A 26,803-nucleotide genomic window follows, 5' to 3' on the forward strand; every position below is an offset into this window, starting at 1 on the left:
TTCTGGATTTTACCTTCCTTAAGGGGAAATTTTCCTCCTTTCCTCAGTTCATCCTTTCTGCCTTGGCTTTGACGTGGTCTGGAGGCCACAGAGCCTCCTCCTGAGAACCTCTCTCTGGTGTGTCTGTTTGTGTCCGTCCCTCTCCTTTCGATCATTCCCTGTGGTTCCTGTTGGGCGTGGCTCCCATAAACGCACAGAGCAGGGTCTGCTTTGTCTGCAACCTGATGCATTGTTATTTCTCACCAAAACTTGCAGTCCAAACATCACATTTCCGGGCCACACTCTTTGTCAGAGCTCCAGGGGCACAACCCCGGGGACCTGCTGGAAGGTGCCACCGTGACGTGTGCCTAGATGCGTTTTCCCTCAGTTACCACAGCGTTCCTCTGGTTCTGGTGGCTGGAGGGTGACCGCGTGCTTCATGAAGGGGGTCCTTACTGCTTCGCATCCACCCTTTTCACGGAAAGCACTTTGTCACATGTTTTCAGTGTTTCTAAGCGATTTTCTGCCAATCTTGTGTGCTAAGATTGTGTGGCAGCGTTTCCACAGATTTATAGCTGGCAATGAATTCTCCCAAAGGAAATCAGACAAAATAAAATGTTTCCAACATTGTTCACATACTGACAACTTTTGTTATTTATTCTCTCAGAATTGTTCCTTAGCTGTGTCCACACCTCTGTAAGTAGTACATTAAACCTGCTAGCTCAGCAGCTTATATCACCCATCTTCCGCCCAGATCTGCTTCTCTTTCTGTGTACCCTTCTCATCCTTGATACTCTCTCCTTCAACTCGCCTTTACAATGCAACACTGAATCCTAACGACTTTGTCTGCAATGCCTCCTCTTTTCTGCCTTTTAGCTTCAACTTCCATCCTCTCTCACCTTCCAACCAGTCTGTCTCCAGATACTCTGCCCCCTGCTGTTTGTTTTACACAGTGCATCCAGAATGCAGATCTGATAACATCCAAAATAGAGATCTGATCATTTCACCTCTCACTTAAAAGCCCTCGAAGGTCTCCCAGGATTCTTAGGACAAAGTGCAAGCTCCTCAACATTGCTTTTAATTTAAGGTCCTGCATTGTTGAACCCTTTCCTACTCTCCAGCTTCATCTCCCTTATGCTCCCCTCTGCTGTTTCTGCTCTAGCAACAGGGTTCATCTGTGCCATATGCCTTCCCCAGGGCCTTTGCACATGTTATTCCTCTGTCTACAGTGCTCTTTCTTCCCGAACTGACCTACTACTTATTCCTCAGCTATCCTTCATAAGGATAAGTATACACAGCACAAACTATTACTTTCTTCAGGAGGGCTTGCTTCCCTGACTTCCCTGACTTGGTTAGATTCCCCTGCTTCAACAGTGAGTATTGTGTACCTCTCTTTCATGCTACTGTTTACAACTTAAAATGACTTTACATTTATTTGTGTGATTGTTTGATATATCTTCTCCTTATCTGTAGACTGTAATCTTATGAAGCTTGGGATCAAGTTGTTTGTGCTTATGGTTATATCCCCATTTCTTATTGGTAAATTATCATAAATATTTCTTGAACAAAGAATCAGTGAATGGTTCAGGGCAGTTGGTGGAATATAGAATCCTGGTGAGGAATTGGCCTTATATAAGAGGGAGTCTATTGTTTCTATTTTTAAAAAAATTTTTTCCCATAGGTTTTTGGGGAAGAGGTGGCATTTGGTGACATGAGTAAGTTCTTTAGTGGTGATTTCTGAGATTTTGGTGCACCCATCACCCGAGCAGTGTACACTGAACCCAATTTGTAGTCTTTTATCCCTCACCTCCTTCCCACCCTTTCTCTCAAGTCCCCAAAGTCCATTGTATCATTCTGATGCCTTTGCATCCTCATAGCTTAGCTCCCACTTGTGAGTGAGAACATACGGTGTTTGGTTTTCCATTCCTGAGTTGCTTTACTTAGAATAATAGTCTCCAATCCCATCCAGGTCACTGCAAATGCTGTTAATTCGTTCCTTTTTATGGCTGAGTAGTATTCCATCGTATATCTATACCACAGTTTCTTTATCCACTCGTTGATTGATGGGCATTTGGGTTGGATCCACATTTTTGCAGTTGCAAATTGTGCTGCTATAAACATGTATGAGCAAGTATCTTTTTCGTATAATGACTTCTTTTCCTCTGGGTAGATGCCCAGTAGTGGGATTGCTGGATCAGATGGCAGTTCTACTTTTAGTTCATTAAGGAATCTCCACACTGTTTTCCACAGTGGTTGTACTAGTTTACATTCCTACCAGCAGTGTAGAAGTGTTCCGTTTTCACCGCATCCATGCCAACATCTATTATTTTTTTATTATGGCCATTCTTGCAGGAGTAAGGTGGTATTGCATTATGGTTTTGATGGACATTTCCCTGATAATTAGTGATGTTGAGCATTTTTCCATATGTTTGTTGTCCATTTGTATATCTTCTTTTGAGAATTGTCTATTCATGTCCCTAGACCACTTTTTGATGGGATTTTTTTTCTTGATAATTCGTTTGAGTTCATTGTAGATTCTGGATGTTAGTCCTTTGTCAGATGTATAGATTGTGAAGATTTTCTCCCACTCTGTGGGTTGTCTGTTTACTCTACTGACTGTTCCTTTTGCCGTTGGAAAGCTCTTTCATTTGATTAAGTCCCAGCTATTTATCTTTGTTTTTATTGCATTTGCTTTTGGGCTCTTGGTCATGAAATCCTTTCTTAAGCTGATGTCTAGAAGGGTTTTTCTGACATTATCTTCTAGAGTTTTTATAGACTCAGGTCCTAGGTGTAAGTCTTTGATCCATCTTGCATTGATTTTTATATAAGATGAGAGAGGAGGATCCAGTTTCATTCTCCTACATGTGGCTAGCCAGTTATCCCAGCACCATTTGTTGAAAAGGTTGTCCTTTCCCCACTTGATGTTTTTATTTGCTTTGTCAAAGATCAGTTCGCTGTAAGCATTTGGCTTTATTTCTGGGTTCTCTATTCTGTTCCATTGGTCTATGCATGTACTTTTATACCAGTACCATGCTGTTTTGGTGACTATGGCCTTATAGTATAGTTTGAAGTCAGGTAATGTGATGCTTCCAGATTTGTTCTTTTTGCTTGGTCTTGTTTTGGCTATGCAGGCTCTTTTTTTGGTTCCATATGAATTTTTGGATTTTTTTTCTGGTTCTGTGAAGAATGACGGTAGCATTTTGATGGGAATTGCATTGAACTTGCAGATTGCTTTTGGCAGTATGGTCATTTTCACAACATTGATTCTACCCATCCATAAGCATGGGATGTGTTTCCATTTGTTTGTGTCATCTATGATTTATTTCAGGAGTGTTTTGTAGTTTTCCTTGTAGAGGTCTTTCACCTGCTTGGTTAGGTATATTCCTAAGTATTTTATATTTTTGCAGCTATTGTAAAAGGAGTTGAGTTCTTGATTTGATTCTCAGCTTGGTCACTGTTGGTGTATAGGAGAGCTACTGATTTGCATACATTAATTTTGTATTCTGAAATTTGCTGAATTCTTTTATCAGTTCTAGGAGTTTTTGGAGGGATCTTTAGGGTTTTCTAGGTATACAATCATGTCATCAGCAGATAGCAACAGTTCGACTTCCTCTTTACCAATTTGGATGCTGTTTATTTTTTTCTCTTGTCTGATTGCTCTGGCTAGGACTTCCAGTACTATGTTGAATAGAAGTGGTGAGAGTGGGCATCTTTGTCTCGTTCTGGTTCTCAGAGGGAGTGCTTTCAACTTTTCCCCATTCAGTACTATGTTGGCTGTGGGTTTGTCATAGATGGCTTTTATTACATTGAGGTATGTCCCTTGTTTGCTGATTTTTGCTGAGGGTTTTTATCATAAAGTGATGCTGGATTTTGTCAAATGCGTTTTCTGCATCTATTGAGATGATCATGTGATTTTTGTTTTTAATTCTGTTTATGTGGTGTATCACACTTATTGACTTGTGTATGTTAAACCATCCCTGCATCTCTGGTATGAAACCCACTTGATCATGGTAGATTATCTTTTTGATATGTTGTTGGATTCAGTTGGCTAGTATTTTGCTAATGATTTTTGCATCTATGTTCATCAGTGATATTGGTCTGTAGTTTTCTTTTTTGGTTATGTCCTTTCCTGGTTTTGGTATTAAGGTGATACTGGCTTCATAGAATGATTTAGGGAGGATTCCCTCTTTCTCTATCTTGTGGAATAGTGTCAATAGGATTGGTACCAATTCTTCTTTGAATGTCTGGTAGAATTCAGCTGTGAATTTATCTGGTCCTGGACTTTTTTGGTTGGTAATTTTTTAAAATTACCATTTCAATCTTGTTGCTTGTTATAGGTCTGTTCAGGGTGTCTAATTCTTCCTGATTTAAGCAAGGAGGGTTGTATCTTTCCAGGAATTTATCCATCTTCTCTATGTTTTCTAGTTTATATGTGTAAAGGTGTTCATAGTAGGCTTGAATTATCTTTTGTATTGCTGTGGTGTCAGTTGAATATCTCCCATTTTGTTTCTAATTGAGCTTACTTGGATTTTCTCTCTTGTTTTCTTGGTTAATCTTGCTAATGGTCTATCAATTTTATTTATCTTTTCCAAGAACCAGCTTTTTGTTTCATTTATCTTTTGCATTTGTTTTGGTTTCAATTTAATTTAGTTCTGCTCTGATCTTGGTTATTTCCTTTCTTCTGCTGGGTTTGGGTTTGGATTGTTCTTGTTTCTCTAGTTCCTTGAGGTGTGACCTTAGAATGTCTATTTGTGCTCTTTTGGGCTTTTTGATGCAGACATTTATGGCTATGAACTTTCCTCTTAGCACTGCATTTGCTGTATCCCAGAGGTTTTGATAGGTTGTGTCACTATTGTCTTTCAGGTCAAAGAATTTTTTAAATTTCAATCTTGATTTCATTGTTGACTCAATGATCATTCAGGAGCAGGTTATTTAATTTTCATATATTTGCTTGATTTTGAAGGTTCATTTTAGAGTTGATTTCCAGCTTTATTCCACTGTGGCCTGAGAGAGTACTTGATCTAATTTCAATTTTCTTAAATTTATTGAGACTTGTTTTGTGGCCTATCATATGGTCTATCTTGGAGAAGTTTCCATGAGCTGATGAATAGAATGTATATTCTGCAGTTGTTGGGTAGAATGTTCTGTAAATACCTGTTAAGTCCATTTGTTCCAGGGTATAGTTTAAATCCCTTGTTTCTTTGTTGACTTTCTGTCTTGATGACCTGTCTAGTGCTGTTAGTGGAATATTGAAGTCCCCCACTATTATTGTGTTGCTACCTATCTCATTTCTTAGGTTTAGTGGTAATTGTTTTATAAATTTGGGAGCTCCAGTGTTAGGTGCATATATATTTAGGATTGTGATATTTTCCTGTTGGACTAGTCCTTTTATCATTATATAATGTCCCTCTTTGTCTTTTTTAACTGCTCTTGCTTTAAAGTTTGTTTTGTCTTTTATAAGAATAGCTACTTCTGCTTGCTTTTGGTGTCCATTTGCATGGACTGTCTTTTTCCACCTCTTAACCTTAAGTTGATGTGAGTCCTTATGTGTTAGGTGGGTCTCTTGAAGGCAGCACATAGGTGGTTGGTGAATTCTTATTCATTCTGCAATTCTGTATCTTTTAAGTGGAACATTTAGGCCATTTACATTTAACACTAGTATTGAGATGTGAGGTACTATTCCACTCATCATGCTATTTGTTGCATGTATATCTTTTTTTTTAATTGCATTTTTGTTTTATAGGTCCTGTGGGATTCATGCTCTAAAGAAGTTCTGTTTTGATGGGTTCCCAGGATTTGTTTCAAGATTTAGAGCTCCTTTTAGCAGTTCTTGTAGTGCTGGCTTAGTAGTGGCAAATTCTCTCAGCATTTGTTAGTTTGAAAAAAAACTGTATTTTTCCCTCATTTATGAAGCTTAGTTTCACTGGATACAAAATTCTTGGTCAATAATTGTTTTGTATAAGGAGGCTGAACATAGGGCCCCGATCTCTTTTAGCTTGTAGGGTTTCTGCCAAGAAATCTGCTGCTGATCTGATAAGTTTTCCTTTCTATGTTACCTGGTGCTTTTGTCTCACAGCTCTTAAGATTCTTTCCTTCATCTTAACTTTAGATAACCTGATGATAATGTGCCTGGGTGATGATCTTTTTGCAATAAATTTCCCGGGTGTTCTTTGAGCTTTTTGTATTTGAATGTCTAGGTCTCTAGCAAGGTCAGCAAGTTTTCTTCAATTATTCCCCCAAATACGTTTTCCAAACTTTTAGATTTCTCTTCTTCCTCACGAATGCCAACTATTCTTAGGTTTGGTTATTTAACATAATCCCAGACTTCTTGGAGGCTTTGTTCATATTTTCTTATTCTTTTTTCTTTGTCTTTGTTGGATTGGGTTAATTTGAAAACCTTGTCTTTGAGCTCTGAAGTTCTTTCTTCTGATTGTTCAATTCTATTGCTGAGACTTTCCAGAGCATTTTGCATTTCTCTAAGTGCATTCATTATTTCCTGAAGTTTTGATTATTTTTTATTTATGCTATTTCACTGACGATTTCTCCCCTCCTTTCCTGTAGCATTTTTTGATTTCCTTAAATTGGACTTCATGTTTCTCTGGTACCTCCTTGATTAGCTTAATAACTGACCTTCTGAATTCTTTTCAGGTAAATCAGGGATTTCTTCTTGGTTTGGATCCATTGCTGGTAAGCTAGTGTGATGTTTTTAGGGGGGCGTTAAAGGACCTTGTTTTGTCATATTATCAGAATTGTTTTTCTGGTTCCTTCTCATTTGGGTAGGCTATGTCAGAGGGGCTCAAGGCTGCTGTTCAGATTCTTTTGTCCCATGGGGTGTTCCCTTGATGTAGTACTCTCCCCCTTTTCTTAGGGATCTGGCTTCCTGAGAGCCGGGCTGTAGTGACTGTTCTCTCTTCTGGATCTAGCCACCTAGCATGTCTACCAGGCTCTGCGCTGGTACTGGGAGTTGTCTGCACAGAGTCGTGTGATGTGAACTGTCCGCAGGTCTCTCAGCTGTGGATATCAGCACCTGCTCCAGTGGAGGTGGCAGCAGGGAGAAATGGACTCTGTGCGGGTCCTTAGTTTTGGTTGTTTCATGTACTATTTTGTGTCTGCAATATAGTCCTCTAGTCTATTTTTAATGGAAACAGAATAAAAAGATACATCCACATTCATTCAGCAAATATTAATTAAGCACTTACTATGTGCCAGGCACTTAAGATTCATCAGTGGACAAAACAGACAAAATCCCTGTCTTCATGGGGCTTATAGTCTATTGCAGGGAAACAGACAATAAACATATACAGAAAGAAATCTGTAATGTTAATAAAAATTAGTGCCTTGGTGAAAAATAAAGCTTGTCATTAATGAGACTATTGGAAGCCCAGTGTCTTCTGAGGAGATAGATATTTTAGCAGTTTTTTGATCTTTTAAGAGACTTTTTTTTGTTGTTTTTAAAAACGTATTTTATTTTATTTTTTTGAAACACAGTCTCACTCTCCGGCCCAGGCTGCAGTGCAGTGGAGCAATCACAGCTCACTGCAGCCTTGACTTCCCTGGGCTTAGGTGATTCTCCCACGTCAGTCTTCCAAGTAGCTGGGACTACAGGTGTGCGTCATCATGCCCGGATAATTTTTCTATTTTTTGTAGAGATGAGGTCTCACTGTTGCCCAGGCTAGTCTCGAACTCCTGGGCTCCAACAATCCTCCTGCCTTGGCCTACCAAAGTGTTGGGATTACAAGTGTGAACCGCTGCACCTAGCCTAACAATATGTTTGAAATCATAGTTTGAAAATCTGATTTGATACCAAGATGCTACTTTTAATAATGAATTTACATGTAGCAATTTTAGCTTTAATGAGGCACCTTAATTTTTGTTCAAAATATTTTTATACAGTTGTCCCTCAGTGTCCACGTGGGATTGTGCAAGTCTCTGATATAAAATGGTGTAGCATTTGCATATAACGTACGCACATCCTCTGTATACTTTAAATCGTCTCCAGATTACTTATAATGCCTAGTACAATGTAAGCGCTATGTAAATAGTTGTTAAACTGTATTGTTTAGGAAATAATGACTAGAAAAAAACTTTACATGTGCAATAGAGACACAACCATCTATTTTGTTCAGAATACCTTCCAACCCATGGTTGACTGAATTCATGGATGTGGAACCCATGGATGTGGAATCCATGGATATGGAAGGCTGACTGTAATATAGAAGAGTATGAATTTGCTAAAACTATCAGAAAATAAGTGTTTCATAATAACTTTTTAGGCACCCCACAGTTTACTTGAAGCACTAAAACAGTATTTAGCTTCTTTGGAAGAGAAAAATGACACTTTACCTCCTTACTGGTAAGTTAATAAATGTCTTAATGTAGGTTAATTTTGTTTCCCTCTAGATAATTTCCTGCGTCCTGAATGTTTAATGATATGCGATCGACTAAATAAATTATGGGCTATGAATATGATGGAATACTATTCAGCTATTTTAAATGATGATATGGGACCGAGGTTTTCAGTCTTTTGTGGGATTCCATACTCTTCGCAGGATGATATGCTTCCCAAAGGAACATCTTTTATTAAACTGAATGATTTGCAAAGTCAGAGATTGGGATGGGAATATTCAAGAATTTGATTCCTTCACCTAGGGGCTCCTTTAGTGAGAATAACTATTATTGTAGAAGATTATTTAATGACGTGTCAAAGTGCTCATTCATGGAATAGAACACATAGTAACATTCAAGACGTGTGTACAGATACACACATCTATCTACACATACACATACATGTACTCTGCTATATATGCATATACATATAAACTGAATAATGCAAAATTTGAGGTATGTCACCCCAAACTGTTCACATTAGCTATTTCTTTTTTCTTTTCCTTTTTTTTTTTTTTTTGAGACAGAGTCTCACTCTGTCGCCCAGGTTGTAGTGCAGTGGCGTGATCTCGGCTCACTGCAACCTCCACCACCTGGGTTCAAGTGATTCTCCTGCCTCAGCCTCCCCAGTAGCTGCAATTACAGGCACACGCCACCACACCCTGCTGATTTTTGTATCTTTAGTAGAGACGGGGTTTCACCATGTTGGCCAGGCTGGTCTCTAACTCCTGATCTCAGGTGATCCGCCTGCCTCAGCCTCCCAAAGTGCTGAGATTGCAGGCGTGAGACATTGCAACCAGCCTTAGCTATCTCTAAGTGTAACAATTATGGTTGATTTCCATTTTCTTTTTTGTATTTTTCTTTTTTTTAAATTATACTTTAAGTTTTAGGGTACATGTGCACAACCCGCAGGTTTGTTACATATATATATACATGTGCCATGTTGGTGTGCTGCACCCATTAACTTGTCATTTAACATTAGGTATATCTCCTAATGCTATCGCTCCCCCCTCCCCCCACCGAACAACATGCGCCAGTGTGTGATGTTCTGCTTCCTGTGTCCATGTGTTCTCATTGTTCAATTCCCACCTATGAGTGAGAACATGCGGTGTTTGGTTTTCTGTCCTTGCGATACTTTACTGAGAATGATGGTTTCCAGCTTCATCCATGTCCCTACAAAGGACATGAACTCATCATTTTTTATGGCTGCATAGTATTCCATGGTGTACATGTACCACATTTTCTTAATCCAGTCTCTCATTGTTGGACATTTGGGTTGGTTCCAAGTCTTCGCTATTGTGAGTAGTGCCGCAATAAACATACGTGTGCATGTGTCTTTATAGCAGCATGATTTATAATCCTTTGGGTATATACCCAGTAATGGGATGGCTGGGTCAGATGGTATTTCTAGTTCTAGATCCCTGAGGAATCGCCACACTGACTTCCACAATGGTTGAACTAGTTTACAGTCCCACCAACAGTGTAAAAGTGTTCCTATTTCTCCACATCCTCTCCAGCACCTGTTGTTTCCTGACTTTTTAATGATCGCCATTCTAACTGGTGTGAGATGGTATCTCATTGTGGTTTTGATTTGCATTTCTCTGATGACCAGTAATGATGAGCATTTTCTCATGTGTCTTTTGTCTGCATAAATGTCTTCTTTTGAGAAGTGTCTGTTCATGTCCTTTGCCCACTTTTTGATGGGGTTGTTTGTTTTTGTCTCGTAAATTTGTTTGAGTTCATTGTAGATTCTGGATATTAGCCCTTTGTCAGATGAGTAGATTACAAAAATTTTCTCCCATTCTGTAGGTTGCCTGTTCACTCTGATGGTAGTTTCTTTTGCTGTACAGAAGCTCTTTGGTTTAATTAGATCCCATTTGTCAATTTAGGCTTCTGTTGCCATTGCTTTTGGTGTTTTAGACATGAAGTCCTTGTCCATGCCTATGTCCTGAATGGTATTGCCTAGGTTTTCTTCTAGGGTTTTTATGGTTTTAGGTCTAACATTTAAATCTTTAATCCATCTTGAATTAATTTTAGTATAAGGTGTAAGGAAGGGATCCAGTTTCAGCTTTCTACATATGGCTAGCCAGTTTTCCCCGCACGATTTATTAGATAGGGAATCCTTTCCCCATTTCTTGTTTTTGTCAGGTTTGTCAAAGATCAGATAGTTGCAGATGTGTGGCATTATTTCTGAGGGCTCTGTTCTGTTCCATTGGTCTATATCTCTGTTTTGGTACCAGTACCATGCTGTTTTGGTTATTGTAGCCTTGTAGTATAGTTTGAAGTCAGGTAGCGTGATGCCTCCAGCTTTGTTCTTTTGGCTTAGGATTGACTTGGCAATGCGGGCTCTTTTTTGGTTCCATATGAACTTTGAAGTAGTTTTTTCCAATTCTGTGGAGAAAGTCATTGGTAGCTTGATGGGGATGGCATTGAATCTATAAATTATCTTGGGCAGTATGGCCGTTTTCACGATATTGATTCTTCCTATTCATGAGCATGGAATGTTCTTCCATTTGTTTGTATCCCCTTTTATTTCACTGAGCAGTGGTTTGTAGTTCTCCTTGAAGAGGTCCTTCACATCCCTTGCAAGTTGTATTCCTAGGTATTTTATTCTCTTTGAAGCAATTGTGAATGGGAGTTCACTCATGATTTGGCTCTCTGTTTGTCTGTTATTGGTGTATAAGAATGCTTGTGATTTTTGCACATTGATTTTGTATCCTGAGACTTTGCTGGAGTTGCTTATCAGCTTAAGGAGATTTTGGGCTGAGACAATGGGGTTTTCTAGATACACAATCATGTCATCTGCAAACAGGGACAATTTGACTTCCTCTTTTCCTTTTTGAATACCATTTATTTCTTTCTCCTGCCTGATTGCCCTGGCCAGAACTTCCAACACTACGTTGAATAGGAGTGGTGAGAGAGGGCATCCCTGTCTTGTGCCAGTTTTCAAAGGGAATGCTTCCAGTTTTTGCCCATTCAGTATGATATTGGCTGTGGGTTTGTCATAAATAGCTCTTATTATTTTGAGATCCGTCTCATCAATACCTAATTTATTGAGAGATTTTAGCATGAAGGGCTGTTGAATTTTGTCAAAGGCCGTTTCTGCATCTATTGAGATAATCAAGGGGTTTTTGTCATTGGTTCTGTTTATATGCTGGATAACATTTATTGATTTGCATATGTTGAACCAGCCTTGCATCCCAGGGATGAAGCCCACTTGATCATGGTGGATAAGCTTTTTGATGTGCTGCTGGATTCGGTTTGCCAGTATTTTATTGAGGATTTTTGCATCAATGTTCATCAAGGATATTGGTCTAAAATTCTCTTTTTTGGTTGTGTCTCTGCCAGGCTTTGGTATCAGGATGATGCTGGCCTCATAAAATGAGTTAGGGAGGATTCCCTCTTTTTCTATCAATTTGAATAGTTTCAGAAGGAATGGTACCAGCTCCTCCTTGTACCTCTGGTAGAATTCGGCTGTGAATCCATCTGGTCCTGGACTTTTTTTGGTTGGTAAGCTATTAATTATTGCCTCAATTTCAGAGCCTGTTATTGGTCTATTCAGAGATTCAATTTATTCCTGGTTTAGTCTTGGGAGGGTCTATGTATCGAGGAATTTATCCATTTCTTCCAGATTTTCTAGTTTATTTGTGTAGAGGTGTTTATAGTGTTCTCTGATGGTAGTTTGTATTTCTGTGGGATCGGTGGTGATATCCCCTTTATCATTTTTTATTGCATCTATTTGATTCTTCTCTCTTTTCTTCTTTATTAGTCTTGCTAGTGGTCTATCAATTTTGTTGATCTTTTCAAAAAACCAGCTCCTGGATTCATTGATTTTTTGAAGGGTTTTTTGTGTCTCTATTTCCTTCAGTTCTGCTCTGATCTTAGTTATTTCTTGCCTTCTGCTAGCTTTTGAATGTGTTTGCTCTTGCTTCTCTAGTTCTTTTAATTGTGATGTTAGGGTGTCAATTTTAGATCTTTCCTGCTTTGTCTTGTGGGCATTTAGTGCTATAAATTTCCCTCTACACACTGCTTTGAATGTGTCCCAGAGATTCTGGTATGTTGTGTCTTTGTTCTCATTGGTTTCAAAGAACATCTTTATTTCTGCCTTTATTTCGTTATGTACCCAGTAGTCATTCAGGAGCAGGTTGTTCAGTTTCCATGTAGTTGAGCGATTTTGAGTGAGTTTCTCAATCCTGAGTTCTAGTTTGATTGCACTGTGGTCTGAGAGACAGTTTGTTGTAATTTCTGTTGTTTTACATTTGCTGAGGAGTGCTTTACTTCCAACTATGTGGTCAATTTTGGAATAGGTGTGGTGTGGTGCTCAGAAGAATGTATATTCTGTTGATTTGGGGTGGAGAGTTCTGTAGATATCTATTAGGTCCACTTGGTGCAGAGCTGAGTTCAATTCCTGGATATCCTTGTTAACTTTCTGTTTTGTTGATCTGTCTGATGTTGACAGTGGGGTGTTAAAATCTCCCATTATTATTGTGTGGGAGTCTAAGTCTCTTTGTAGGTCACTCAGGACTTGCTTTATGAATCTGGCTGCTCCTGTATTGGGTACATATATATTTAGGATAGTTAGCTCTTCTTGTTGAATTGATCCCTTTACCATTATGTAATGGCCTTCTTTGTCTCTTTTGATCTTTGTTGGTTTAAAGTCTGTTTTATCAGAGACTAGGATTGCAACCCCTGCCTTTTTTTGTTTTCCATTTGCTTGGTAGATCTTCCTCCATCTCTTTATTTTGAGCCTATGTGTGTCTCTGCACATGAGATGGGTTTCCTGAATACAGCACACTGATGGGTCTTGACTCTTTATCCAATTTGCCAGTCTGTGTCTTTTAATTGGAGCATTTGGCCCATTTACATTTAAGGTTGATACTGTTATGTGTGAATTTGATCCTGTCATTATGATGTTAGCTGGTTATTTTGCTCATTAGTTGATGCAGTTTCTTCCTAGCCTCGATGGTCTTTCCAATTTGGCATGTTTTTGCAGTGGCTGGTACCAGTTGTTCCTTTCCATGTTTAGTGCTTCCTTCAGGAGCTCTTTTAGGGCAGGCCTGGTGGTGACAAAATCTCTCAGCATTTGCTTGTCTGTAAAGTATTGTATTTCTCCTTCACTTATGAAGCTCAGTTTGGCTGGATATGAAATTCTGGGTTGAAAATTCTTTTCTTTAAGAATTTTGGGTATTGGCCCCCACTCTCTTCTGGCTTGTAGAGTTACTGCCGAGAGATCCACTGTTAGTCTGACGGGCTTCCCTTTGTGGGTAACCTGACCTTTCTGTCTGGCTGCCCTTAACATTTTTTCCTTCATTTCAACTTTGGTGAATCTGACAATTATGTGTCTTGGAGTTGCTCTTCTCGAGGAGTATCTTTGTGGTGTTCTCTGTATTTCCTGAATGTGAATTGGCCTGCCTTGTTAGATTGGGGAAGTTCTCCTGGATAATATCCTGCAGAGTGTTTTCCAACTTGGTTCCATTCTCCCTGTCACTTTCAGGTACACCAATCAGTTGTAGATTTGGTCTTTTCACATAGTCCCATATTTCTTGGAGGCTTTGTTTGTTTCTTTTTATTCTTTTTTCTCTAAACTCTTCTCGCTTCATTTCATTCATTTGATCTTCAATCACTGATACCCTTTCTTCCAGTTGATCGAATTGGCTACTGAGGCTTGTGCATTCATCACGTAGTTCTCGTGCCTTGGTTTTCAGCTCCATCAGGTCATTTAAGGACTTCTCTGCTTTGGTTATTCTAGTTGTCCATTCGTTTAATGTTTTTTCAAGGTTTTTAACTTCTTTGCCACTGGTTCGAACTTCCTCCTTTAGCTCGGAGTAGTTTGATTGTCTGAAGCATTCTTCTCTCAACTTGTCAAAGTCATTCTCCATCCAGCTTTGTTCCGTTGCTGGTGAGGAGCTGCATTCCTTTTGAGGAGGAGAGGCGCTCTGATTTTTAGATTTTTCAGTTTTTCTGCTCTGTTTTTTCCCCATGTTTGTGGTTTTATCTACCTTTGGTCTTTGATGATGGTGACGTACAGATGGGGTTTTGGTGTGGATGTCCTTTCTGTTTGTTAGTTTTCCTTCTAACAGTCAGGACCCTCAGCTGCAGGTCTGTTGGAGTTTGCTGGAGGTCCACTCCAGACCCTGTTTGCCTGGGTATCAGCAGCAGAGGCTGCAGAACAGCGGATATTGGTGAACAGCAAATGTTGCTGCCTGATCGTTAGACTCCCCAGAGGTGGAGTCTACAGAGGCAGGCAGGCCTCCTTGAGCTGTGGTGGGCTCCACCCAGTTCGAGCTTCCCGGCAGCTTTGTTTACCTACTCAAGCCTCAGCAATGGCGGCCGCCCCTCCCCCAGCCTCGCTGCTGCCTTGCAGTTCAATCTCAGACTGCTGTGCTAGCAATGAGTGAGGCTCTGCGGGCATAGGACCCTCCAAACCAGGCGTGGGATATAATCTCCTGGCGTGCCGTTTACTAAGACTGTCGGAAAAGTGCAGTATTAGGGTGGGAGTGACCCGATTTTTCAGGTGCCGTCTGTCACCCCTTTCCTTGGCTAGGAAAGGGAATTCCCCAACCCCTTGCACTTCCCGGGTAAGGCAATGCCTCGCCCTGCTTCCACTCAGGCTCGGTGCACTGCACCCACTGTCCCACACCCACTGTCCGACAATCCCCAGTGAGATGCACCTGGTACCTCAGTTGGAAATGCAGAAGTCGTTCGTTTTCTGCATTGCTCACACTGGGAGCTGTAGACTGGAGCTGTTCCTATTTGGCCATCTTGGCTCCACCCCTCTTTTTTGTATTTTTCTATATTTTCAACAATCACTACAAAGGTCACATAATATTAATTCATTAGACTTTTTAAGGTTGTATTGATTGCAATCTATTTATATTATCACCTTCTCTTAGACCACAAGCCTATTGACTATTTCTTAATTATCTTTATCACAGACAGACATATAGTTAGTATATAGTTGGAGAGATGGATGGATAGATGGATAAATCAAAGAAATGTAAGTTCAGCCAGGCAGAATATATGTAATTCTATTTATTATCCAGTGTGCCTCATATTTACGGTCATCTTTTAAGTCTTCAACGTGCATTGACTACATCCTTCCCAAATAGTCCAGTTGTGACAGCTTCAGCAAGCAGAGCTTGGTTTGCAGGTAATGTGGCATTATTACATGATTATGTAAGTAATAACTGAAGATAGGATTAGAATCTTCAATTTTTTTAAAATTTTATTTTACTTTATTATTTTATTTTATTATTATTATACTTTAAGTTTTAGAGTACATGTGCACAATGTGCAGGTTTGTTACATATGTATACATGTGCCATGCTGGTGTGCTGCACCCATTAACTCGTCATTTAGCATTAGGTATATCTCCAAATGCTATCCCTCCCCCCTCCCCCCACCCCACAACAGTCCCCGGAGTGTGATGTTCCCCTTCCTGTGTCCATGTGTTCTCATTTTTCAATTCCCACCTATGAGTGAGAACATGCGGTGTTTGGTTTTATTGTCCTTGTGATAGTTTGCTGAGAATGATGGTTTCCAGTGTCATCCACGTACCTACAAAGGACATGAACTCATCATTTTTTATGGCTGCATAGTATTCCATGGTGTATATGTGCCACATTTTCTTAATCCAGTCTATCGTTGTTGGACATTTGGGTTGGTTCCAAGTCTTTGCTATTGTGAATAGTGCCGCAATAAACATACGTGTGCATGTGTCTTTATAGCAGCATGATTTATAATCCTTTGGGTATATACCCAGTAATGGGATGGCTGGGTCAAATGGTATTTCTAGTTCTAGATCCTTGAGGAATCGCCACACTGTCTTCCACAATGGTTGAACTAGTTTACAGTCCCACCAACAGTGTAAAAGTGTTCCTATTTCTCCACATCCTCTCCAGCACCTGTTGTTTCCTGACTTTTCAATGATTGCCATTCTAACTGGTGTGAGATGGTATCTCATTGTGGTTTTGATTTGCATTTCTCTGATGGCCAGTGATGGTGAGCATTTTTTCATGTGTTTTTTGGCTGCATAAATGTCTTCTTTTGAGAAGTGTCTGTTCATATCCTTTGTCCACTTTTTGATGGGGTTATTTGTTTTTTTCTTGTTAATTTGTTTGAGTTCATTGTAGATAGAATCTTTAATTTTTTTCACTGCTAAACTACCAGCTGTGTCTACTGCCTCTTCCTGAAGCAGTATTTGACCGAGCACTTTCATTCCTAGGAATTTATTCAACATATATAGTCAAAATTGTGAAATGATATATGATCAAGAATATTCATTGCAACATTATAATAGCAATGGCACAATTAATAAGAGGCTTGCTTTTATATACTGAAATGTAACAATCTCCAAGTTATATTGTTAAATGACAAATGAGCAAGATGTGAAACAAAGTATAGTATACTATCATTTTTGTTTTTTAAGATAGTAAAAAGAAGGAATATGTATGTAATGTCTTAAATAATACTTCTGGAAGGATATATAAGAAATGAGTTAAAATGGACTGCTTCCAAAAAGAGTGTGGTGGTTCATGGAAAGAGATGGGTGGGTGAGTCTCCACCATATACCATTTTCTAACTTTTGAAATTAATACCATGAAAATAATTACCTATTATTAATATATAAAGTTTACAAAGAAACAAAAATATACATCCATACAGTGTGATACTTTGTAATGCTTAAGATGGAAATCCTTTGTAATTTCTTACATTTAGTTTGCTTCATACTTAAGTGGTGTTCTGGAGCCAACTCCTACTAGCTTAGAGGAGCCATAAATTTCCAGGAATTTTTCTAGCTGGTTGATGTCACATTGGCAACTTGAAATTGGTCATGATGGGAGTATTTATCCTACAGAAATGGGCAAACACTACAAATTAAGCTTTTTTTTTTTTTTTTATGGAGCCTTGCTCTGTCGCCAGGCTGGAATGCAGTGCAACCTCCACCTCCTGGGGTTCAAGCAATTCTCTTGCCTCAGCCTCTCGAGTAGCTGGGACTACAGGCACATACCACCATGTCCAGCTAATTTTTGTATTTTTAGTAGAGATGGGGTTTCACCATGTTGGGTAGGATGGTCTCAATCTCTTGACCTTGTGGTCTGCCCGTCTTGGCCTCCCAAAGTGCTGGGATTACAGGTGTGAGCCACTGCACCCAGCGTTTTTCTTGAGAGCTGTTTGTTATACATTTATTGGCACACAACTGCTCATAGGCAGCCATATTTTGGTTATCTCTACTCTAGACACAAATCCATGTAATAATGAGCAATATTATCATAGGGCTTATATAGCAGTGTTATCATAGGGTTTATATGTATTTGAATTAAATTTTGTTCTTATTTTAACTTAAATATTTAGACTGTATCTATGTTAAATGTTTTTATTTTTCTTTTATATATATATATATATTTTCAATGGACAAATCTTCTGCATTTTTAATGGCGAGTTCAACCAAAGCTATGATAAACATAAGTTCTTTGCGTAAAACAATATGCATAGAAAAACTGTACACTTGGTTCATTTCCAAAAGAATAACTACTGTCACTTTTCTGAGTCCTTGTGCTTTGGGTATTATTAGTGCTTACAACAGATGTTACAAGACAGTTTAACATAGTGGTTAAGAGAATAAGCTATGGATTCAGTTCGATGTGTATGTATTCTAAAGGCCTATGGGCGTGATTACCAACAGACCAATACTGACTACTGGTGATCTCCACAGTAGTGTCACCCTCATTGCTTCAACCAATTCTATTGACAATCCTGTGACCAGTTGAAACCACTTTTTATCTTAAATTACTGTAATTTAAAAATGCTGGCCATGGAGCCAGAGTGCTTGGATTCAAATTTCACTCTGCCATTCATAGACTGTGTTTTTGAGCAGATCATTTAGCCTCTCTGTACCTCAGCTTCCTTATCCTTTTAAGATTGCCAGCAAAATTAAATGAGTTGATATACACAGAGTGATTAGAACAGTGCCTAGCCCATAGTAAGTGCTGTTATTGTTGTTTTTGTACTTCTATCCTTCTATCACTCTTACCAACTTATTCCATGGTAAACCAAAAGCTCTATCCTTGGCAGTTTCACTGAATGATTTTTCTCTATCTCTGGCCTTGGTTGGAGATACTTCCCTTAGGGTTTTAATTACTATGTATATTCTGGGGAGAGAGAAAGAGAGAGAGAGAGAGAGAATTATATTTCTGTTTACATTCATATCTACAGCTCCAAACTTATATATCCAGCTGTCTAATGGACTTTTCCACTTGCATGTTCTACAATTATCTCAAACTCAATTTATCCAAAATGAAATGGCTCACTTACCATCTCCCAAACCTTGCTCCTTTGCCTTTGGCATGTGCTTAGTAAATGGCACTGTTATCCATTTACTCAGGTGCTCAGTTGATACCAGGGAATTATTTTTGACACTTCCTTCTCCCTCACTTCCATATCCAACACATTACCAAATCCTATTCATTCTACTGCTCAATGATCTCTCAATTCTCTCCACTTCTTTCTATCCAAACTGCCTCAACCTTAGCTAAAACCACTGTCATTTCTCTCTTGGATTACTATAATAGCTACATAACTGCCCCCCCCCCACATCCATTTGCCCTCCTATAATCCATTCTGAATATGGCAATCAGAGTGATATTTTAGAAAGTCAAATATAATCATGCTATTCCCTTGATCAAAACCTTTAAGAGAATTTCAGTTATCCAAGGATAAAGCCTACAAGCTTCATGTTGTGTTGTTCTTGCTCAACTTTCTGGGATACTGGAGTTGTTTCACTTATTTACACATCCCCCAGGGTCTTTCTAATTCTCAGGCTGGAATCCTTTTCTCTCCTTCCCCTGGCCCTAATCCTCATGGCCTATATAACTTATATTTTATCCTGTAAGTCTCAGATTAACTAACACAGAAGACTAATTCTTGACTCCCTAGATGAAGTTAAATTTCCTTGATACATTCATGTAGTATTCTGTACTTCTTCTTTTATAATATTCAACAAATTGTAATTTTACTCAGATCCTGCAGGATCACCGTGGTTCACTTTCTCACATCCTTTAGGTCATTACTTAAAAGTACCCTTCTCGGTGAGCCATTCCTATTTAAAATTTAAATTACTGCATGCGCCAAACTAAATACATAAAGCAAAAGTTATTAGAGATACATGGAGAACTTGAGAAAAATACTATTATAATGGGCAATTTCAAACCATCTCTTTCATTATTGGACATATCTCTCCCACTGACATATCATGTCTCTTTCCCTGATGTTTTTTCCTTAGCACTTATCAGTATCTGACATAGCATATACTTCATCTTGGTTGTTTTCTGTCTCCATTAGAATGTAAATCACATGAAGGCAGGGATATTTATCTTTTTTCCTCACTGCTGTATCTTTAGCACCTAGTACAGTGTCTGGCACATAACAAGGGCTAAATTAAAATTTATTCAATAAATAACTTTAAATCACTCTTCTTTTACCTAATAATTTGAGGTCCTATTAGTTTGTAGTGGGAGGGTACACATATGTCATTACTGTATTGATATAAACTTGGTTTATGTTTTCATCTCATTTTGTCTCTTATTTTTAGATTATTTTGACTACATGATACATTACAACCATCATTACCTTCACAAGCCCACGAACCTATTGGAGCCAGACAGCAAGGTGGAACGATTATAGCAAACAACCTAAATGGCTCACCTGCTAGCCTTGTAGGACATAAACATCTATTTTTAAATTAATATTTTAAATATATTTTAAAATGCATTTTAAGAAAAAGTATTTACACAAAAATAATGTAAAACTTCTGTTTGTTTTATGAAACAGATTTTTACTTCGAATAAATCCCAGTCAATAGGTAAGTTTTTATTATTTAAAAAAAGATAGAGAGGGAGGGCTGGGCAGGAAAGAAAAAAAAAGGCAACCAATAAATACATGCCAGAGGAAATGGCTTGTAAGAGTAAGAACTAGAAAATAATTTTCAAATTAGATATCATAATTGCTTGTTATGAAACTCTATAACATGTGGACTTTTTAAACTTAAATAATTAAAGTGGAAAATTTATTTATTATGCACTATCCTAACTTTTGTAGGTAAAGTTCTTGGTTAAAGTATACTGTATTACATGGTTCTCCACCTACCCATCTGATAATCCTTCTTGGCTCATCTGAAGGATCTTCTTTTCTAGGCATGTCTTAAATATTGGCATTCCTCGTAGTTCTTTGTATTCTTGGTTCTTTTCCTTATGATAATAGACTCTATTAAATAAATAATGCTTATTTTTATTTTATCAAGCAAAAATAATGAATCAACTAGTTGGAGCTCCTGAGTATCATAGGTTAGCCAGTGTGAACTTCATTATTAGACAGGTCTAGTAGATAAAACATAAGTAAAGACAAAGTAATTCGAATAAAACATAATAAATAAATAACAATAATAAACCAGAACACACACACACACACACACACACACACACACACACACACACACACACACACAACGTTCATTTTCTTTAAAGCAATAATATACTTGGCCACAAAGAAAACCGTAACAAAATTTTGAAGAATTTTACAGTCTATATTTTCTCATAATTCAATAAAATTAGAACTAATTAATAAAAATTTGACCATGAAAATTTTAACCATTTAGAAATTTAAAAATATAATTCTTTTGCCCAAGAGGAAATCAAAAGGAAAATTATTAACTATCTAAAGGTAATGAAGAAGAAAACTTCATACCAATGCTAATAGGGCACTGAGAGAGCTAAAACTCAGATAAAAATTTGTGGCTTTAAATATCATTATGGTTTAAAAAAGATAAATTTTAAGAAAGAATTTCATTTTTATCTTAAGAAAGTAGAAAATAATTAGGAAGATAAAATTTTTAAAGCTAAAAGCTTAAATTCATAACACTACCAACAAAAACAGATACAAAATTCCTTATAAAGTCTAATAAAATAAGCTCCTCTGATTAAATAGAAAAGAGAATGCAAAAGTTTACAACATTGGGAATAAAAGAGCTGACAGATGGAGGGGAGATTAAAATAATTATGATTGTGCAACTGTTTGGCAACAGCCTGTTTGAAAATCTAGAGGAAATGGATGATTTCCAAGTAAAATATAAACTACTATATACCGTCCAAGAAGAAGCAGAAAGATGCATAGACCAATTACCACATAAGTCTTTGAAAAGGTAGCTGAAGAGCTACCAGTGCATCATGAGTTCACAGTTGAGCTATCTAACCCTTAAAGAATAGGTAATTTCAATTCTATGCCATAGAAAAAGGGAAGATCTCCAATTCAGTGTAGAAAGTGACATAAGTTTAATATCAAAGCTGAATGAAGATGAACAAAGAAAGGAAGCTGCTAACTGGTCTCACATATTCATTATATTTGGCAGAATCCTACATAAAATATTAACAAATAAAATCCAAGAATATATTTTAAAAATTCATTGCTTGTACAGACTGCTTCTTTGATATTCGAGCATACTCTATGAAACCCTGCCTGAGATGATACATTTATAGTTTTATAATCTTAAGTATCTAGTAAAGATAATATAAGCTTGATTGACTAGTAAACCTAGGTATAAAAAATTGTATGCCTGTATTATATTTAATGTTGACAACTCTGAAGATATTCCAGTTTTTATTTTACCGACAATCTTTCTTTTAAAAATGTGTCTTGAACATTTATTGATTTTTAATTGACAAAATTTATATATTTATGATTTACGTTGTACAACAGGTGTTTTAATATACATTGTGGAATGATTAAAGAAATTAACATATCAGCTTCCTCATATTTTTAATTTTTTTTTTTTTTGAGACGAAGTTTCGCTCTTGTTGCCCAGGCTGGAGTGCAATGGCACAATCTCGACTCACTGCAACCTCCACCTCCCAGGTTCAAGCGATTCTCCTGCCTCAGCCTCCCAAGTAGCTGGGATTACAGGCATCCGCCACCACACCTGGCTAATTTTTTTTTTAATTTAGTAGAGATGGCGTTTCACCATGTTGGTCAGGCTGGTCTTGAACTCCTTACCTCAGGTGATCCACCCACCTCAGCCTCCCAAAGTGCTGGGATTATAGGTGTGAGCCACCATGCCCGGCCATTTTAAACCATTTTTTTTGTGGTGCGAACATGTAAAATCTACTTTCAGCAATTTTGAATATTCAATACACTCTTATTAACTACAATCAATGTGTTGTACAATAGGCCTCCTGAACTTACTCCTCTGTCTAGCTGAAGTTTTGTATCCTTTGATCAACATCTCCCCAATCCCTTTTCTCCCCAGGCCTCACAGCCCCTGGTAACTACAATTCTACTCTCTGCTTCTATGAGTTCAACTTTTTTTAGATTCCACATATAAGTGATATCATACAGTACTTATCTTTCTGTGTCTGGCTTATTTCACTTAGCATAATGTCCTCCAGTTTCATCTATGTTGTTGCAAATGTCCACTATCACTATTCTAGACCAGGCCACTTGAGACCTCTTGTTTGGATGACTTGAAAAGATTTTCTAACTGACTTCTTCACTCTATCTTACTTGCCCACTATTCATGTTCCATACTCCTCCCAGTCTAATCTTTCAAAAATGTAAACATGATCATGTTATAGCTTCAGTTCCCCACTGAAAGGGAAGGATTTCCTTCTTTTTATAATGAAATAGTATTTCATTATGTGTGTACCACACTTTCTTTATCAGTTCATCCATTGATGGACACTTAGGTTGATTCTGTATCTTGACTATTGTGGATAGTGATGCAATGAACATGGCAGTGCAGAGATCTCCTCAATATACTGATTTCGAGTCTTTTGGATATATACCCAGAAGTAGGATTGCTGGATCATATGGCAGTTCTATTCTTAGCTTTTTGAGGAAAACCACAGTTTTCCATAATGGCTGTACTAATTTATATTCCCACCAACAGTATACAAACGTTCTCTTGTCTCCACATCCTTGCCAACACTTACCTTTCATCTTTTTGATCATAGCCATTCTGACAGATATGAGCTGATGTCTTGTGGTTTTAATTTGCACTTCCCTAATGATAAGTGATGTTGAGCATTTTTTCATATATCTGTTGGTCATTTGTATGTCTTCGTCTGAAAAATGTCTATTCAGGTCCTTTGGCCATAATTGGGTTATCTCTTTTCTTGTTATTGAGTTGTCTGAGTTCCTTATGTATTTTGAATATTAACCCCTCTTCAGATGTATGGCTTTCAGATATTTTCTCCCAATCCATAGGTTTTCTCTTACTCTTTTAATTGTTTCCTTTGCTGTGCAGAAGCTTTTTAGTCTGATTTAATTCTATTTGTTTATTTTAGCTTTTGTTGCCTGAGCTTTTGGGGTCAAATCCAAAAAATTATTGCCCCAACTAATGTTATATAGTTTTTCCTCTGTGTTTTATTCCAGTATTTTTACAATTTCAGGTTTTATGTTTAAGTCTTTAATGCATTTTGAGTTGATTTTTGTATATGGTGTGAGATAAGGGTTTGATTTCATTCTTCTGCATGTGAATATTACGTTTTCCCAGCAGTGTTTATTGAAGAGACTGTTCTTTTCCCATTAGATCTGACATGAAGTGGTGTCAGCCTTCAGAGATGGAAATTTATGATGGAATAAACTGGCAGTTGAATACCTTCACCTGCACATCAACCATATGGAATTCCATTGCTGCTCCTCTTCCCTACATGGTAAAATTTGTGCTGTATAATTACTCTAGTTTTTTGATATATATATATATATATATATAACATAGAAAAATTGTATTAAGGATGTAAGTAGAGCAAGAAGTGTTTTCTTTTTAATCATTTTTAATGTATTACACTAATACTCATAAGTATATTAAACTATTTCATAAATTGAAATGTGAAAATTCACATTAGGATCTCTATAAGGCCTGCAGTTCTCTTCTCATCATAGAATCTACGCTTCCACTATTTTGCTCTACTTTTATTGTGCACCTATTAGGTACCATGCACTGTGCTAAGTGGTAAAGACACAGAATCAAATAGGAACTAGGCTCTACTCTCAAGGAGCTACTGTAAGGGTAGATGAAATAAAGACATGAATATTGTAAGTGCTAAGATGGAACACTTCAGAGGGTATATTGATTAATTTTACAAGTAAACTGAACATGAGGTAAAAGGAGATGAGGTGAATCTATTGTATATTTCAAAATAGCTAGAAAATAATAATTTGAGTGGTTCTAAGATAAAGAAAAGACAAATATTTAAGGTGATGGATATCCCAATTACCCTGATTTGATCTTTACAAATTATATGAATGTGTTATCACATGTACCCCCGAAATATGTACATTTATTATGTATCAATAAAAATTTTTTTCAGAAAGGAGATGAGGTAAATTGATAGTCACCATGTAGCGGGATTGATAAGGAACTAGAGAGACCAATGGGGTTAGGAGGATATTTATTATTTAGGTGCACCAGCCCAGTTCGGATTAACATCCAAAGGACTGAGCCCTGAACAAAGAGTTAAGTTACCTTTTAAGCATTTTGTGGGGTGGGGAGAGATCTGTGCAGGGGGAAGCATATTACAGAAGCAAGAAACAATGACAGTTATTCAATTAATTGAGACATGCTTTACATCATTTCTTACTTTTTAAGGAAAAACATGTTTTACGACTTGAGTTTATCTTTTTAATGACCTTGCAGCTGCACAGCTAGAGAAACAGGGTCTTCACAATGCCTGGGAAAGGAGGAGAGATAAGGCTCACTAGCCACAGAAAAACAGACAGTTAATTTTAAAGGACTCCAGCTCTTTCTCTTTCTCAGGGGGAATTGGGTTTTCTTACATACAACTGAGTTTCTGCTTACACATTCTTTAATTTCTTTTTTTTTTTTTTGAGACGGAGTCTGACTCTGTCGCCCAGGCTGGAATGCAGTGGCGTGATCTTGGCTCACTGCAACCTCCACCCCTCCAGGTTTAAGCAATTCTCTGCCTCAGCCTCCGGAGTAGCTGGGATTACAGGTGTGTGCCACCATGCCTGGCTAATCTTTTGTATTTTTAGTAGAGACGGAGTTTCACCATCTTGGCCAGGCTGATCTTGAACTCCTGACCTCGTGATCCACCCACCTCGGCCTCCCAAAGTGTTGATTACGGGCGTGAGCCACCGCGCCCGGCCAAATTTCTTTTAATTCCTGTTCCAACCAGTTGACAAATAGGGCAAGGGCATCACAAGCAGAGGGAGCAGAAAACTACATGGGCTATTCAGAAAAATGTAAACAGCTTAACATGGCTGTAGCATAATATATGACAGATGCAATAAGAGATAAAGCTAGAGAGGTTAATAGAGGCCAGAACTCATAGGAACTTGTATAAGAGTTTATCTTATTGGCAGTGGGGAGCCAAAGCTATAACATGATCATGTTTACATTTTTGAAAGATTAGTCTGGGAAGAGTATGGAAGATGGATAGTAGGCAAGTAAGACAGAGCGAAGAAGTCAATTAGAAAGTCTTTTCAAGTTATCCAAGCAGGAGGTCTCAAGTGGCCCAGTCTAGAGTAGTGACAGTGGACATTGAAAGAAAGAGATTTCAGAGATACGCAGATAGAATTAATAGGACTTGCTAATAGATTGAAAGTTGAAAGATAAGATCCCCTATACATTATATGCAATTTTAAAATTCAAAAAGTTCTGGACAACAAGTTTACTTACTTAGTTAAGGTTTGTGACAAACTCTTTTGGCTGCAAAATGTTATCTGAACTATAATGAGTCTATAGTCATTATTTATGATCTTGTTTGCATTTTGCTGCATAAATATTAATGCATTTGATTATAGGGTACTATCCCATCCCCCCTGAGGTGTTACATCATATGTTTTATGTGCATTTTCTAAATTGTCTTTCTAATGTACAAAACATTGTGAATTTCAAAACACTTTTGATCCCAAGGATTTAAAATATAGGATTGTGGACCTGTGCTATTTTTTGTATGATTTTGCTTTAAAACTTCCTTGTTCCATAGATATAACAAACTGTACATTAACTGTTGAGTAGATAGTGACTTTTCTTTTTCTAATATCCAGCTGAGCTATATCTAGGAATGAAAATTTTGGTAGGGTTTGGGAAGAAGGAAGGAGTAACTTTGAAACATACTGAGGAAAGTTGTGGCTGTGCTACTGCAATAGATTTGAAAACAAGGTAAGGCAATTTGAGGGAAATGGATGCTTAGAAAATAGAGGACACAGATGACTAAGAAATACTAGAAAAGGTACAGCAAAGAAATGGGTTTGCAGTAAAGAAGATGAAATGTAGAAATAACATAAATAGTTTAAATTTATATGCATAGAACTGTTCATAGTATTCCCTTATTTTCCTTTTAATCAATGTCTATGCGAACTGTAGTGATCTCTACTCTTTCATTTCTTGATATTGGTGATTTATGTCTTCTCTCTCTCTCTTTTTTTT

General features: G+C 37.7%; 1 protein-coding gene across 1 annotated transcript in view; it reads left to right on the plus strand.

The window, feature by feature from the left end:
• The window catches only part of LOC117977549 (phosphatidylinositol-binding clathrin assembly protein-like), a 69,812-nt gene that overhangs the window by 9,435 nt on the left and 33,574 nt on the right, over positions 1–26,803 (plus strand). The window contains exon 5 of the mRNA XM_063601594.1: positions 23,942–24,065. Coding sequence (XP_063457664.1) covers positions 23,942–24,065 — 124 coding nt within the window. The remainder of the gene's footprint in view (positions 1–23,941; positions 24,066–26,803) is intronic.

The sequence above is a fragment of the Pan paniscus genome, chromosome X (assembly GCF_029289425.2).
Source record: "Pan paniscus chromosome X, NHGRI_mPanPan1-v2.0_pri, whole genome shotgun sequence".
Classification (NCBI taxonomy): Eukaryota; Metazoa; Chordata; class Mammalia; order Primates; family Hominidae; genus Pan; species Pan paniscus.